The sequence below is a fragment of the Bufo gargarizans genome, chromosome 6 (genome assembly GCF_014858855.1).
Source record: "Bufo gargarizans isolate SCDJY-AF-19 chromosome 6, ASM1485885v1, whole genome shotgun sequence".
In the NCBI taxonomy this organism is placed as follows: Eukaryota; Metazoa; Chordata; class Amphibia; order Anura; family Bufonidae; genus Bufo; species Bufo gargarizans.
Window position 1 is genome coordinate 337,590,192 of NC_058085.1, and position 14,068 is coordinate 337,604,259.

A 14,068-nucleotide genomic window follows, 5' to 3' on the forward strand; every position below is an offset into this window, starting at 1 on the left:
TGTGTAGAACTGGAAATGCTCTGTTAAAGGGAACCCGACACATTGAAAATGCAGTGCAATCTGCAGGTGGCATGGTACAGAATAGGAGCAGCCTGAGCGGATTCATAGGTAGTTTGTGGGAAAAGATTCAGTATAACTTGTATTTTAATCATTAAAATCCTTGCTCATTCTGGGCTTAGGAGTCCAGTGGGCGGTACTATTCAGTGATTGACAGCTGAGTAGGACTGCCTATGGAAATCCTAAACCCAGAATAAGTAAAGTTTTGCATGAATAAATTACTAGTTCTATTGAATATTTTCCCATATCATTCTGGCATTGACCTATTCACTTCCCTAGACCACCAGAGAAGCGAGACTTAACACCTCCACCACCCCAGACCACTGGAAAAGCTAGGATTAATGCCTATGCTACCCTAGAACACCAGAGAAGCTGGCATTAACTATTCAACTTCCTTATTCCACAATGTATGTTGACAAGATGCCAATTCTGGACCACAGAAAACTTTCCCTTTACCCCTTCGCAACCCCAGACCACTAGGCAAGCTAGAATATATGCCTTCAATATCCTAGACTATCAGGGAACATGGGATTGACCTATTCAAAGCCCTAAACCATCCTAGACCACCAGAGATGTTGTGATTAACCCCATTAAACTCAGACCAAAGAAGGCGTTAACATTAACACCTTTACAACCCTAGACCACCAGGAAATCTGAAATTAACCTCTTCTGTTCCCTTCACTACCAGTGATATTGGAATTAACCTCTTTAGTACTCCAGATTATCAGAGAAGTTAGCATGAACTCATTCGTTATTCTATACCACTAGAGATGTTTCCTTTAACCACCCAATTGTATATCAGTTTTAATACAGAAATGTTGGGCTATTGAAAGTATGTCCAGTATATGCATTCAATACTTGATCTGAGCTCCATTTACATGAATTACTGCATCAATGTGGCGTGGCATGGAGGCGAACAGCCTGAGGCACTGCTGAGGTGTTATGGAAGCCCAGGTTGCTTTGGTAGCAGCCTTCAGCTCGTCTGCATTGTTGGGTCTGGTGTCTCTCATCTTCCTCTTGACAAGTCCCCATAGATTCCCCAGACAAGTTTGCTACGCCAATTAGGCATGGTGATACCATGGTTATCAAACCAGGTATAGGTACTTTTGGCAGTGTGCCGATGCCAAGTCCTCCTGGAAAATCAATCAGCATTTCAATAAAGCTTGTCAGCAGAGGGAAGCATGAAGTGCTCTACATTTTCCTGGTAGACGGCTGCGCTGACTTTGGACTTGATATAACATAGTGGACCGACACCAGCAGATGACACAGCTCCCCAAACTATCATTGATTGTGGAAACTTCACACTGGACATCAAGCAACTTGGATTGTGTGCCTCTCCACTCCTCCTCCAGATTCTGGGACCTTGATTTCAAAATGAAATGCAACATTCATTTTTATCTAAAAACAGGACTTTGGACCACTGAGCAACAGTCCAGTCCTTTTTTCTCCTTGGCCCAGGTAAGATGCTTCTGACGTGGTCTCTGGGTAATGAGTGGCTTGACACAAGGAATGCGACAGTTGTAGCCCATGTCCTCTATACGTCTGTGTGGTGACTCTTGAAGCACAGACTCCAGCCGCAGTCCACTCCTTAAGAATCTCCCCCAAAAATTTTTGTGGCTTTTTCTTGGCAATCAAAGCTGCGGTTATCCCTGTAGCTTGTGCTCTTTTTTCTACACACGCTTTTTCCTTCCACTCAACTTTCCATTAATATGCTTGGAACAGCCAGCTTCTTTACCAATGAACTTTTGTGGCTTCCTCTCCTTCTGCCAATGACTGTCTTCTGGACAACCGTCAAGTCAGCAGTCTTCCCCATGACTGTGTATCCTACTGAACCAGACTGAGGGGCCATTTTAAGACTTAGAAACCTTTGTAGGTGTTTTGTGTTGATTAGCTGATTAGAGTGTGCCACCACGAGTCTACAATATTGAACTTTCTCACAATATTCTAATTTTTTGTGATCCTAACTTTTGGGTTAGCTGTAAGCCATATTCTTCAACATTAAAATAAATAAACTCTTGTAATAGATCACTCTGTATGTAATGAATTTGTATAATATTGAATATGAGCTTCACTTTTTGAATTGAATTACTGAAATAAATTAACTTTTCAATGATATTCTAATTTATTGATATGCACCTGTAGATCTACTCTGTAAAATCCGCTGTGTTGGCGATCTCCATTAGATGGCAATTAGTTTTATTATAGTAGATGTTTACTTGCTTTGTATGAGGCTTCACCTGGTTCGTATTATTATTATATATGAGATATTATCAGTGTAACATATCTATATTTTTCCAGCTTTCCCAATTTAGTACAAATGAGAAATGAACTAAGTGTAGACGGCTCCAGTCAGCGAGACCTAGATCGTGTCAGATGAAGTTATGTTACGCCATGCGGAAAAGATCAATAATGAGCTAATTAATTGGAGCAGCTCTTATCGCGAATCATGGTAATTACTTTAGAATTAGTATTTAGGAGCTCGTTGTGGGTTCTAATGGCAGAAGCTGGTGCTAATACGATCAGATAAGATTCCGACAGTTCTACCAATCACAGTTCATCTCATGTAGCACGGTGGCCTCAGAGACAGTTTGATTTAGTCAGCTGGTCTGTACTGGATTATTCGACAGCCATAGAAATATAATACAAAACGTACGTGTAGAGGGACATTCCAGTTAAGTTAGATTTTCTATTATGAGGCATTATTGAGAACTGGACTGGTAAAGGAGTCCTCCAAGATCGTGAGCCCCCTTTGGGATGTGCAGGCTGGGTGCAAGGTTTAAAAAAAAAGACTATCCTTTCACCGGCGCTCAGTTTCACCGCAGAGTTCTCTTCTCTGCTTCTGGTCCCTGCTGGACCAGAAGTGTGACACTATACACGGAGGTGTGCAAGCACAACACGTCACCACTGACCAGGGGCGAATTGGCCATAGACCTTACAGGGAAATTTCCCAGTAGACCGATGGCCATGGGGCCGCCTGAGCCCTCCTCATGGCCAGCCAGTGGAAGTTTTTGGGGATGTATTTTGTGCTCCTAGTAGTATGTTGGGGTGGTATAATGTGCCATAATATGGTATTGTTGGCCCTGTCTTCCATCAACCTAGACCAGACTACAACTTGGGGCCACTTTAAGTTCCCAGTCCGCCCCTGACACGGACACTGATCGGCCGGCAGTCGCAATGGGCATAAAGACTGCATGTCACACTTCTGGTCCAGTGGGGACTGGAAGCAGATGAAAAGCTTGGAGCTCGGCACTGGAAGATATTTTTTAGATTTAACCCTTGCAGCCAGTCTGCACATATCAAAAGGGGTTCCCAATGTCAGACAACCCATTGAAGGGTATATTCAGATGTGGCAGATTTGTTACAGAAATTTCTTAAAATCAGTTCCATCCTTGTGAATGTCAGTGGAGAGGATACAAGAAGGATCGTGGATACAGCGCTGCCCGTGATTGAAGGCTTTTATTTTGTAGCAAGCAGTTTTAAAAAAGTCCAATGCTAGGGATGTAGGTGGCATCAGTCTGGGGATCACTGAGAGGTCCAAGAGGAGCGCTGCTGACCAGAGCCTGCAGCTGGGACGCAGGAACCTTGCACATGGATTTCTGTAAGCCCCATTTATCTGAATGGTACAGTCATAGACATATCTGCAACAAATCTGCTGTGTGTGAATATACCGCTTCCAGTCTGAAAGATATTTGCCTGCGAGGCACCAGTGCACTAGAAGTTGCGTAGGGCAAAGCTGAGATTCTCAGGCAAAAGATCCTCACCATTTATAGTTTGTCTCCAAATAGGGAGAGTCTGTAATTAGAGGGGTCCTGGAAAAGCATCATAGGGCGGTAGTATGACACTGGAGTGGTAGATCACATCAACTGCTGATATTGAGCCCAGTGTCTGTAAATGAAGGTGCCTCTTCTCTTGATGTCCTTGGCACTTTAATATCTTGCATATAGTTCAGCCTTTATCGGCACAATGAAGGGATTTTTTATCTTTTTAAACTTACCGATCCTGTGAATTATGAACAGCACATCCTACAAATACCTGAACATGTAGTGTAGATCAATAAATGAGAAAGTTATGAAAGGCTGTTCTGCCATCTAGTGTCAAAAAGATCAACTACAGCATGCAGACCATTTATGTTGTCCTCTGCTGCCATCCTGTGGAAATTCTTGAAAATGCCGAAAGCTACTGTATATATTCAGATTCGAAATAAAATTATTTTTGACTATGTAAAGAGATTTGAATACCTGGTTAGTGATTAAGAAAATGTATCTGTCAAGGCTCCATTGTGTAAAGTATAGAAAAATGTTTCTTATGTAGTTGTTTTTGGATCAAATCCTGATTTTCTCAGTTAAAAAATCATGCTATGCGGCTGTCCGGACATGTAGGAAATTTCAGTTTTACAACAGATGGCGACTGAGAATGAAGTATTATCTGCTGGGCACCAGAACCAATGGGCTGTCTGGGTAACACTGGATCAGCCAAAGTGAGACCCTCCTTTTGAGGCTGCTCTTCTCTCTGGTTAATTATAGGGCTGTGGTAAAGTACAGGTGCATCTCAAGAAATTAGATCATGAAAAGCTTAATTTATTTCAGTAATTCATTTAAAAAAGTGAACCTCATATAATTTATAGACTCATTACACACAGAGTGTTTTTATTTTATTTTAATGTTGATGATTGTGGCTTACAGCTAATTAAAATCCAAATGTTAGTATCTCAGAAAATTTGATTATAAGGCCAATTAAAAAAAACTGATTTTTAATACAGAAATGTTGGCCTATTGAAAGTATGTCCAGTATATGCACTCAATACTTGGTCAGGGGCTCCTTTTGCATCCTTTATTGCATCAATGCAGTGTGGCATGGAGGCGATCAGCCTGAGGCACAGCTGAGGTGTTATGGAAGCCCAGGTTGTTTTGATAGTGGCCTTCAACTTTGTTGGGTCTGGTGTCTCTCATCTGCCTCTTGACCATTCCTCATAGATTCTCTATGGGGTTTAGGTCAGGGAAGTTTGCTGGCCAATCAAGCACAGTGGTACTTTGGTTATTAAACCAGGCATAGGTACTGCTGGCAGTGTAGGCTGATCCCAAGTTCTGCTGAAAAATGAAATCAGTATCTCCATAAAGCTGGTCAGCAGAGGGAAGCATGAAGTTCTTTAAAATGTCCTTCTAGACAGCTGTGCTGACCTTGGACTTGATAGAAGACAGTGGACCAACAGCAGCAGATGACATGGCTCCTCATTCCATCACTTTGGAAACTTCACACTGGACCTCAAGCAACTTGGGCTGTGCTCCTCTCCACTCTTCCTCCAGACTCTGGGAACTTGATTTGCAAATGAAAAAAAACAGGACTTCTGAGAAACAGCCCAGTCCTTTTCCTCCTTAGCCCAGTTAAGTCCATGTTCACTTAGGAGATCCAGTGCAAATGCCGACTGACAGCCGACAGACAAAAAAAAACAAAAAAACCAAAAACTGCAGGCCAAAACCCAGCATTTACTCCGAAATCGACTGGATCACCACCGAACCTCATTGCAGGCAATGTGGACCTGGTGGTGAAGTAGAGGATCTGGCGCGCTACTCTGTGCTGGATCTCCTAAGCGGAGATGTGAATGCGGCCTAAGATGCTTCTGATCCTGTCTCTGGGTCATGAGTTTTAAACTTCAATGTCGGACGTATATCTAAATTCCGCTCGGGAACGAGGGGAAGAGAGAAAGAAAGAGGGGAGGGGGCGCACAATAGGGTGGTACGTTCAATATAAATAAATGAAAATAAAAGGGCAACCCTATTGTAGACTTGTGTATTTTAGACCTTTTTACCAGGACTGCAGCCACAGAAGGAATTTCTTTGGTAGTCGGATGCCCAGTCCGCCAAAGGATACTTGTATACTGGGTCATGAGTGGCTCGACACGAGGAATGACAGTTGTAGCCCATGGCCAGGATGTGTCTGTGTGGTGACTCCACCTGCAGTCCTTGTGAATCTCCCCTCATATGAGTCAATGATATGTCTGCTGACTGCAGTTACTCTGAGGAGCGCTGTTCTTGCCTAGTGCTATAAGATAAGCGATCGGTTCAAAAAATTTATAGATTTATACTTTTTTTTTTGCTCTCTCCTGTAAGTGATTTTAGTGTCATCAATTAGACACAATTCTGATCCTGTAGAAGAGGCTTATTAATATATTTTTTTAAATGTTCCCGAGCAGCCACATTGGAGACACATCCCTGCTTTTTCATCATTGTCTGTATACACCAGGGATCAGCAACTCCGGCTGTGGTGAAACTACAACTTCCAGCATGCATACTTGCTCGGCTGTTCTTCGAACTCCCATAGAAATGAATGAAGCATGATGGGAGTTGTAGTTTCACAACAGCTGGAGTGCCGGAGGTTGCTGTCCCCTGGTATACACAGTGCACTGATAAGGCTGCAACAGCTTATTTCTTATTCCTACCAGTCAGATCACGGCCAGACATGGAGGACATCTACTTTAGTGGATTTTACTGCGAATCTGCATCAAGGCTGCAATGAAACTTCAGCAAAATCTATATTTGCAGTGCAAATGGTGAAACCGGGTGTGAAAATCCAGAACTTAAATGCCCTGGTTTCTGAGCAGATTTTGTGGTGACCCTCACCCACATGCCCTGTGCTGTACATCGCAATGGATTTCCAATCCAGAATCTCCACAGAAAACCTGCAATGTGTGAATTTGGTTTCACTTTTTTTTTTTTGTCCCATAAAAGCTGATATGGATCTACAGCATCTCTCATCCCGAACTTCATGGCTACACATTAGGAAGCAGCAGGATGAGGTTTGGAGTCTAACGAACCTTTCTCATTCTGTGATGGACCCTGTGGGTATCATAATGCTTCCATGTGTGACTGTCACCAGGAATGATAAGAATGATTGTGCTGACAGGACAAAACCTTTTCCTATGTTCTATAAGGTAAGATGGACGTCATTATGGGGGTGGCTCCTCTCTGTCCAGTAGGCACTGGCTCTCCTGTCTGCCCTGTAGAACCAGCTCTTGGTTGCAGATATTATAAAAGAGACTAGAAGTGATTGTAACAATGTTTATTACATTAAAACATTTCTGCTGATGTTTAATAGGAGCAAATGTCACATGAATACGTAGGGACACGGTCGTCCCCAATTCCCTATAAAGTGTATCCTGGACACACCACGGCCTTTCAAGGTGAGGTCCAGGAGGTGAGGTCTGAGCAATTTATTCACTATCAGATGTTCTGGTCTAAGGCATCCTCGTCCATTAATGTCCACCCTTCAGCATGGATTCCAAGTCACCGCTTTCTTTCATCTCCTGTATAAAGAAAACATGGAATCAAATTAACAGAGATCACAAAGTAAAGCAATAATCAGATCTGTATACGGGAGGTTACAGCCTCCAGAGCTGCATTTGCAATTCTGCAGCTTCAAAAGTAGAGGTTGAATTTCAGAATGAATATGTAAAGTGTAGATATCCTTAAATGGGGTTTGAGGAGACTTTTATACTGATGACCTATCGTCTGGAGCGGTCATCAGTATCTGATCGGTGGGGGTCCGACACCCGGGACCCCTGCTGATCAGCTGTTGGAGAAGGCACCACTGCTCACAGTAGCACTGCAGCCTTCTCTCAGCTCACCAAGCACAGTACCAATGTATAGCGATTATGTTTGGCATCACTTGACTGGAGCTGAGCTGCGACTAGGCCATGTGACCAATGAACGTGGCGAGAAGGCCGCAACGCTATTGCAAGTGCCGGTGCCTTCTGATCGGCAGGTGTTCCGGGTGTTGGACCACCACCGATCAGATACTGACCTATCCACAGTGCCGTACATTTACAGCGCTGGTGGGATGGAGCGGCTCAGGAGTCATTTTCATATCTTGAATTTGGGATTCAGTTTTGGACTCCAAATACTAAAAAGAATATAAAAGCACTAGAAAGGTTTCAGAGACGGGTGACCATCAGGCTTGCTCATCTCGGGGAGAAAAATAATAATAAAAAAAGACACCTTAGATGCAATCTTATTTACATGTATTAATACACGTGTGGTCAGTACAAAGCACTAGGACATGGTTTGTTCGTTCCAAAGACTTTACAATGTGGAGGGAAGGTGATTTAGACATCAATACAGGATTCTTTACAGTTAGAGCAGTCAGACAATGGAATGCCCTACCCCAGAGGTAGTAATGGCAGATACTAGGTCAGCATTTAGAAAAGGGCTAGATGCTTAACTAGTAGCAAACGACTACATCTAACAAATGTCATAATTGATCTGAGAAAGGATGAACATGATGGACCTGTGTCTTTTTTTCAAATCTATGCAATAATTAGTGTAGTGTATTACTGAAACAATCAAATGATCACAAGGCCAAGAAATGAAAAGGAATGTGCCATCAAAAAATGAACTATTGCTTAAATCACATTTTTATATTAAACATTTTAAAGAATTTTTGGTGGTGTTATTTTCATGGTCACTATCTATATTTAAAAATAAATAAATAAAAAAAAACACAGTTTTCGGATAGTCCACTAGGTCTAATAGTAGTGCCACTTCCTGTTCTGTATGGATCACTTTTCAGCAGTCATCTCCTAGTCAGGATTAGAATGACAAAGATATATATATGTCACAGGTCAGTGGTGGCGAACCTATGGCACGGGTGCCAGAGGCGGCATTCAGTGCAGTCTCTGTGGGCACCCGCACCCTGGAAAAAGTATATAGAGTACCAATATGCCTTAGACTTAGGGCGCACTATGAACAGCACAGGCAGCGCACTGATTGTAGGCTGGCTATTATAGCTAAATAATAAAGTACATGGAAGATATACTATATTGGTATTCAGGTGAAATTGACGTGTTGGCACTTTGCGATAAATAAGTGGGTTTCGGGTTGCAGTTTGGGCACTCGGCCTCTAAAAGGTTCGCCATCACTGTCATAGGGGATATAACAGCATAAGGGCTCCTGCACATGGCCGTAGCCATTCTTGCAGTCCACTAAATGCGGATCCGCAAAACACAGATACTGGCCAAGTGCCTTCCGCATTTTGCGGAACAGAACATCCTGGCTCTACAGAACTGTCCTATCCTTGTCCGTAATGCGGACAATAGGACATGTTCTATTTTTTGCAGGGGGCGCAGAATGGAACGGGTGTGCTATCTGCATCTTTTAGGGCCCCACTGAAGTGAAATACGTTCATGTGGATGAGCCCTAACAGTTCTCCTTGCTGACCTCTGCACAGGTGACAAAGCATGCCTAGAAGACTCTCCCACAGAAGTCAGAGGATCCTCCTGACCATTGTGTCTATGGCGCATGGTGGCGGCAGTGAAGAACATCTCTAAATGCATGTAACAGCAGCAAAAGCAAGATGCCTGCCCCATAATCATCTCCAGGAAATATAATTTAAAAAATAAATGTTTTTTGGTTCCATTCGCCTTCCAAAAATGGGAGTAGAAGTTGATCAAAAAGTCAAAAGAAACCTAAAATGGTATCAATACAAATTTACAAGTTCCCCTGCAAAAATCAAACCCGTAGCTCTGGGAATGGTCAGATAAATATGGTATGGGTCTTAGAATATGGCCGCTAAAAAAAAAAATTGTTTTGATTATGAAAAAAGTTGTAAAAAATGTAAACAAGACTGTATAAATGTGGCATCACTAGGGATGAGCGAATCGACTTTGGATGAAACATCCAAAGTCGATTCGGATAAAACTTTGTTTCAACCACACTGAACAGCTTTTAAAAAGGAAAAGAAAAAAAAGCTGCCTCCTTTCTTCATCTACCAGCTCTTTCCTGTTCCCAAACTTCTCTCTTGAGAGAATGAGACAGACTTAAGCTCAGTAAAGCATCAGACTCATGCTGCTTATTAAAGTCTATGGAGAAGGAATGAGCAGACAGTCAAGTTTCTACTTCTCAAGACGAATAATATTAATTTAGGGTGGAGGGAAAAAATAGCAAAGAGGCATTTTCCTCTGATAATATATATTACACATTTTCTTATATTCACCTATACTATTGATTTATGCAAAGTGGTGTGAAAATATAGTGTTCATTTAAGGGGTTAAAGTGAACACAATTAAGCAATTTAATGATCTTTCTGCTCACACATGGGCCATCTTGTATCATGTACAACGGCCGTTGTGGTATATCGTGTCAGAAGTCACATAGCCACATGGAAGGGAATATGAGAAGTTTATATGTTGCTCTGTGCTTTGCCATGGTAATGGGAGTGACTGATCTCTGTCTGGAGGGTTCCTCAGGATGACAAAACTATTTCCACAGGTTCCTTCATGGTATAAAGTTTTGGGATCACTGCTTTAATCCTTTCAGACACAATGAAAATAGTCATAGGTTACCTTGACAATGTCCAAGCCTCCTAGAAGTTCTCCATTTACGTACAGCTGTGGGTAAGTTGGCCAGTTAGAATATGTCTTTAATCCTTGCCGTACCTTATGGAGAAAATGGAGAAAACGACCATTAAGAAAATCACACACAGCGCCCACAGCCAGCATCTCAATCAATCACTGCCTTAGTAGAATCATACAGTAAACTGACATATTACATACAATTGTACGAAAAAACCCTCAGTAAATATAAGCCATCCTCTGTCATAGCAATCACGGAGAAGCATCAGACCAACAAGATAGGGACTAATAACCTGAGCAAGCAGTGGACACCTACTTCCCAGAACCTGTGTTCTTCAGGCTCCACACTTTATCATCGATGCTAACCATTGTTCAACCTCCACTGGACAAACCAAATTATACCAAGATCTCAGAGTAGTCAAACACATGTGCCCAGGTATCTAAAAGGGGTTTTTCAAGTGTTTAATATTGATGAACTATCCTGAGAACAGTTCAACAATTTTTATTTTTGGAGTCCAACTCTCAGCATCCCTGTTGAAAGTGGTCATGGCGTCCAAATTGTGTGCTGGGCCTCTTCCTCCGCCAGTGACGTCACAGTCCCATGGACTTGCGGCTGTGTAGTACCATGTATGGCGGTGTGCTCGGTCTACTATGAGCTCTGCCGACCCACTTATCTGCTGGAATGCAGGGAGTCTGACCCCCATCTACATGACCTATCCTGAGGATAGGTCATCAATATTACTGGAATATACGACCACTTTATAATCAGTCTGGGTCCAACCTGTGAGACCCCCACCAATACTGAGACTAAATGGGACACAGCATTAGTGTAGCAGTGTGAAGCCCCCAGGAGCACCACTGTGCAGGGAAAACGCAGAAGGCGATTCAGCGCTACAGCAGTTCTGTGCCCCCTTTACTCTCAGGATCGGTGGGGGTGCCAGAACTTTATAAGATGGCATTTCACTATTAAAACATATTAATGAATAGCATTTTACCATTTTTATATATAAATGATCTGTGCACCCTTTATATCTTTTAAAAAGTTTACATACACTATATAAAAAGACACATATGCAGGTTTTTCTCAATATCTGACATGAAATCAGAATAAACCTTTTCCTGTTTTTGGTCAATTAGAATTACCATAGAAACTTGGATGTGTCGGCAGATAAGAACCATTTGGCCCATCTAGTCTGCCCAATATATCTGAATACTATGGATAGCCCCTGGCCCTATCTTATATGAAGGATGGCCTTATGCCTATCCCATGCATGCTTAAACTCCTCCACTGTATTTGCAGCTACCACTTCTGCAGGAAGGCTATTCCATGCATCCACTACTCTCTCAGTAAAGTAATACTTCCTGATATTACTTTTAAACCTTTGCCCCTCTAATTTAAAACTGTGTCCTCTTGTGGTAGTTTTTCTTCTTTTAAATATGCTCTCCTCCTTTACCGAGTTGATTCCCTTTATGTATTTAAAAGTTTCTATCATATCCCCTCGGTCTCTTCTTTCTTCCAAGCTATACATATTAAGGTCTTTTAACCTTTCCTGGTAAGTTTTATCCTGCAATCCATGTACTAGTTTAGTAGCTCTTCTCTGAACTCTCTCTAGAGTATCAATATCCTTCTGGAGATATGGCCTCCAGTACTGCGCACAATACTCCAAGTGAGGTCTCACCAGTGTTCTGTACAGCGGCATGAGCACTTCACTCTTTCTACTGCTTATACCTCTCCCTATACATCCAAGCATTCTGCTGGCATTTCCTGCTGCTCTATGACATTGTCTTCCCACCTTTAAGTCTTCTGAAATAATTACTCCTAAATCCCTTTCCTCAGATACTGAGGTCAGGACTGTGTCAAATATTCTATATTCTGCCCTTGGGTTTTTACGCCCCAGGTGCATTATCTTGCACTTATCCTCATTAAATTTCAGTTGCCAGAGTTCTGACCATTCTTCTAGTTTTCCTAAATCCTTTTCCATTTGGTGTATCCCTCCAGGAACATCAACCCTGTTACATATCTTTGTGTCATCAGCAAAAAGACAAACCTTACCATCGAGGCCTTTTGCAATATCACTTATGAAGATATTAAACAAAATTGGTCCCAGTACAGATCCCTGTGGAATCCCACTGGTAACATGACCTTGTTTTGAATGTTCTCCATTGACTACAACCCTCTGTTGTCTGTCACTCAACCACTGCCTAATCCACTCAACAATATGGGAGTCCATGCTCAATGACTGCAGTTTATTGATAAGTCTTCTGTGTGGGACAGTGTCAAAAGCCTTACTAAAGTCTAGATAAGCGATGTCTACTGCACCTCTGCCATCTATTATTTTAGTCACCCAGTCAAAAAAATCTATAAGATTTGTTTGACATGATCTCCCTGAAGTAAACCCATGCTGTTTTTCATCTTGCAATCCATGGGATTTTAGATGTTCCACAATCCTATCCTTTAGTAGGGTTTCCATTAATTTGCCTACTATTGATGTCAGACTCATTGGTCTATAGTTGCTCGATTCCTCCCTACTACCTTTCTTGTGAATGCGCACGACATTTGCCAATTTCCAATCTTCCGGGACGACTCCTGTTACTAATGATTGGTTAAATAAATCTGTTAACGGTTTTGCCAGCTCACCACTAAGCTCTTTTAATAATTTTGGGTGTATCTCATCAGGCCCCTGTGACTTATTTGTCTTCACTTTAGACAGCAAACTTAGAACATCTTCCTCTGTAAAGACACATGCATCAAACGATTTAATAGTCATCCTTTCTAGTGGAGGTCCTTCTTCTTTTTCTTTTGTAAAAACTGAACAGAAGTATTCATTAACCATAATTATTATTATTTGCCAAATGCCAGAGTAATGAGAGAGAGAGAGAATGTTTTAAGGCATTTTAATTACTTTCTGCAAAGTCAAAAGTTTACATACATTTCATAAATATTTGGTACCACTGCCCTTAAACTGTGTGACTTGGGTCAAACGTTTTGGAAATCCTTCCACATGATTCTCACAATAGTTAATCGGAATTTGGGCCCATTCCTCCTGACAGAACTGGTGCAACTGAACCATGTTTGTTAGTCGCCTTGCTCGCACCTGCCTTTTCAGCTTTGCCCATACATTTTCAATCAGGCCTTTGTGATGGTCACTTCAAAACATTGACCTTGTTTTCCTTAACAACTTTGTAACCAGTTAGGCAGTATGCTTCGGGTCATTGTCCATTTGTAAGACCCATCCCACCCAAGCTTTAACTTCCTGGCTGATGTCTTGAGATGTTGCTTCAGTATTTCCACATAATCTTCTTTCCTCATGATGCCGTCTATTTTGTGAAGTGCATCAGTCCCTCCTGCAGCAAAACAACCCCACAACATGATGCTGCCACCCCCATGTTTCACAGTTGGGATGTACTCTTAGGCTTCCAAGCATCTCCCTTTTTTCTCCAAACGTAACGATGGTCATTATGGCCAAAAAGTTCCATTTTAGTTTCATCAGGCCACAGGACATGTCTCCAAAAATGTAGGTCTTTGTTCCTGTGTGCATTTGCAAACATTATTCTGAAATGTATATGTGTCTTTTGTAGTAATGGCTTCACCCTGGCAAAGTGGCCTTTCAGCCCATGTTGTACTCGTTTCCCTATGGATATTGACACAATCTTACCAGCTTCCGCAAT

At 42.0% G+C, this 14,068-nt stretch overlaps 1 protein-coding gene across 1 annotated transcript in view; it reads right to left on the bottom strand.

The window, feature by feature from the left end:
• Positions 1-7,098: 7,098 nt before the first annotated feature.
• The window catches only part of GLRX3 (glutaredoxin 3), a 64,747-nt gene continuing 57,777 nt past the window's right edge, over positions 7,099-14,068 (bottom strand). The window contains exons 10-11 of the mRNA XM_044297186.1: positions 10,391-10,483; positions 7,099-7,357 (exon numbers count right to left, since the gene is read on the bottom strand). Of these exons, the coding sequence (XP_044153121.1) occupies positions 7,307-7,357; positions 10,391-10,483 (144 nt within the window). The 3' untranslated portion in view covers positions 7,099-7,306. The remainder of the gene's footprint in view (positions 7,358-10,390; positions 10,484-14,068) is intronic.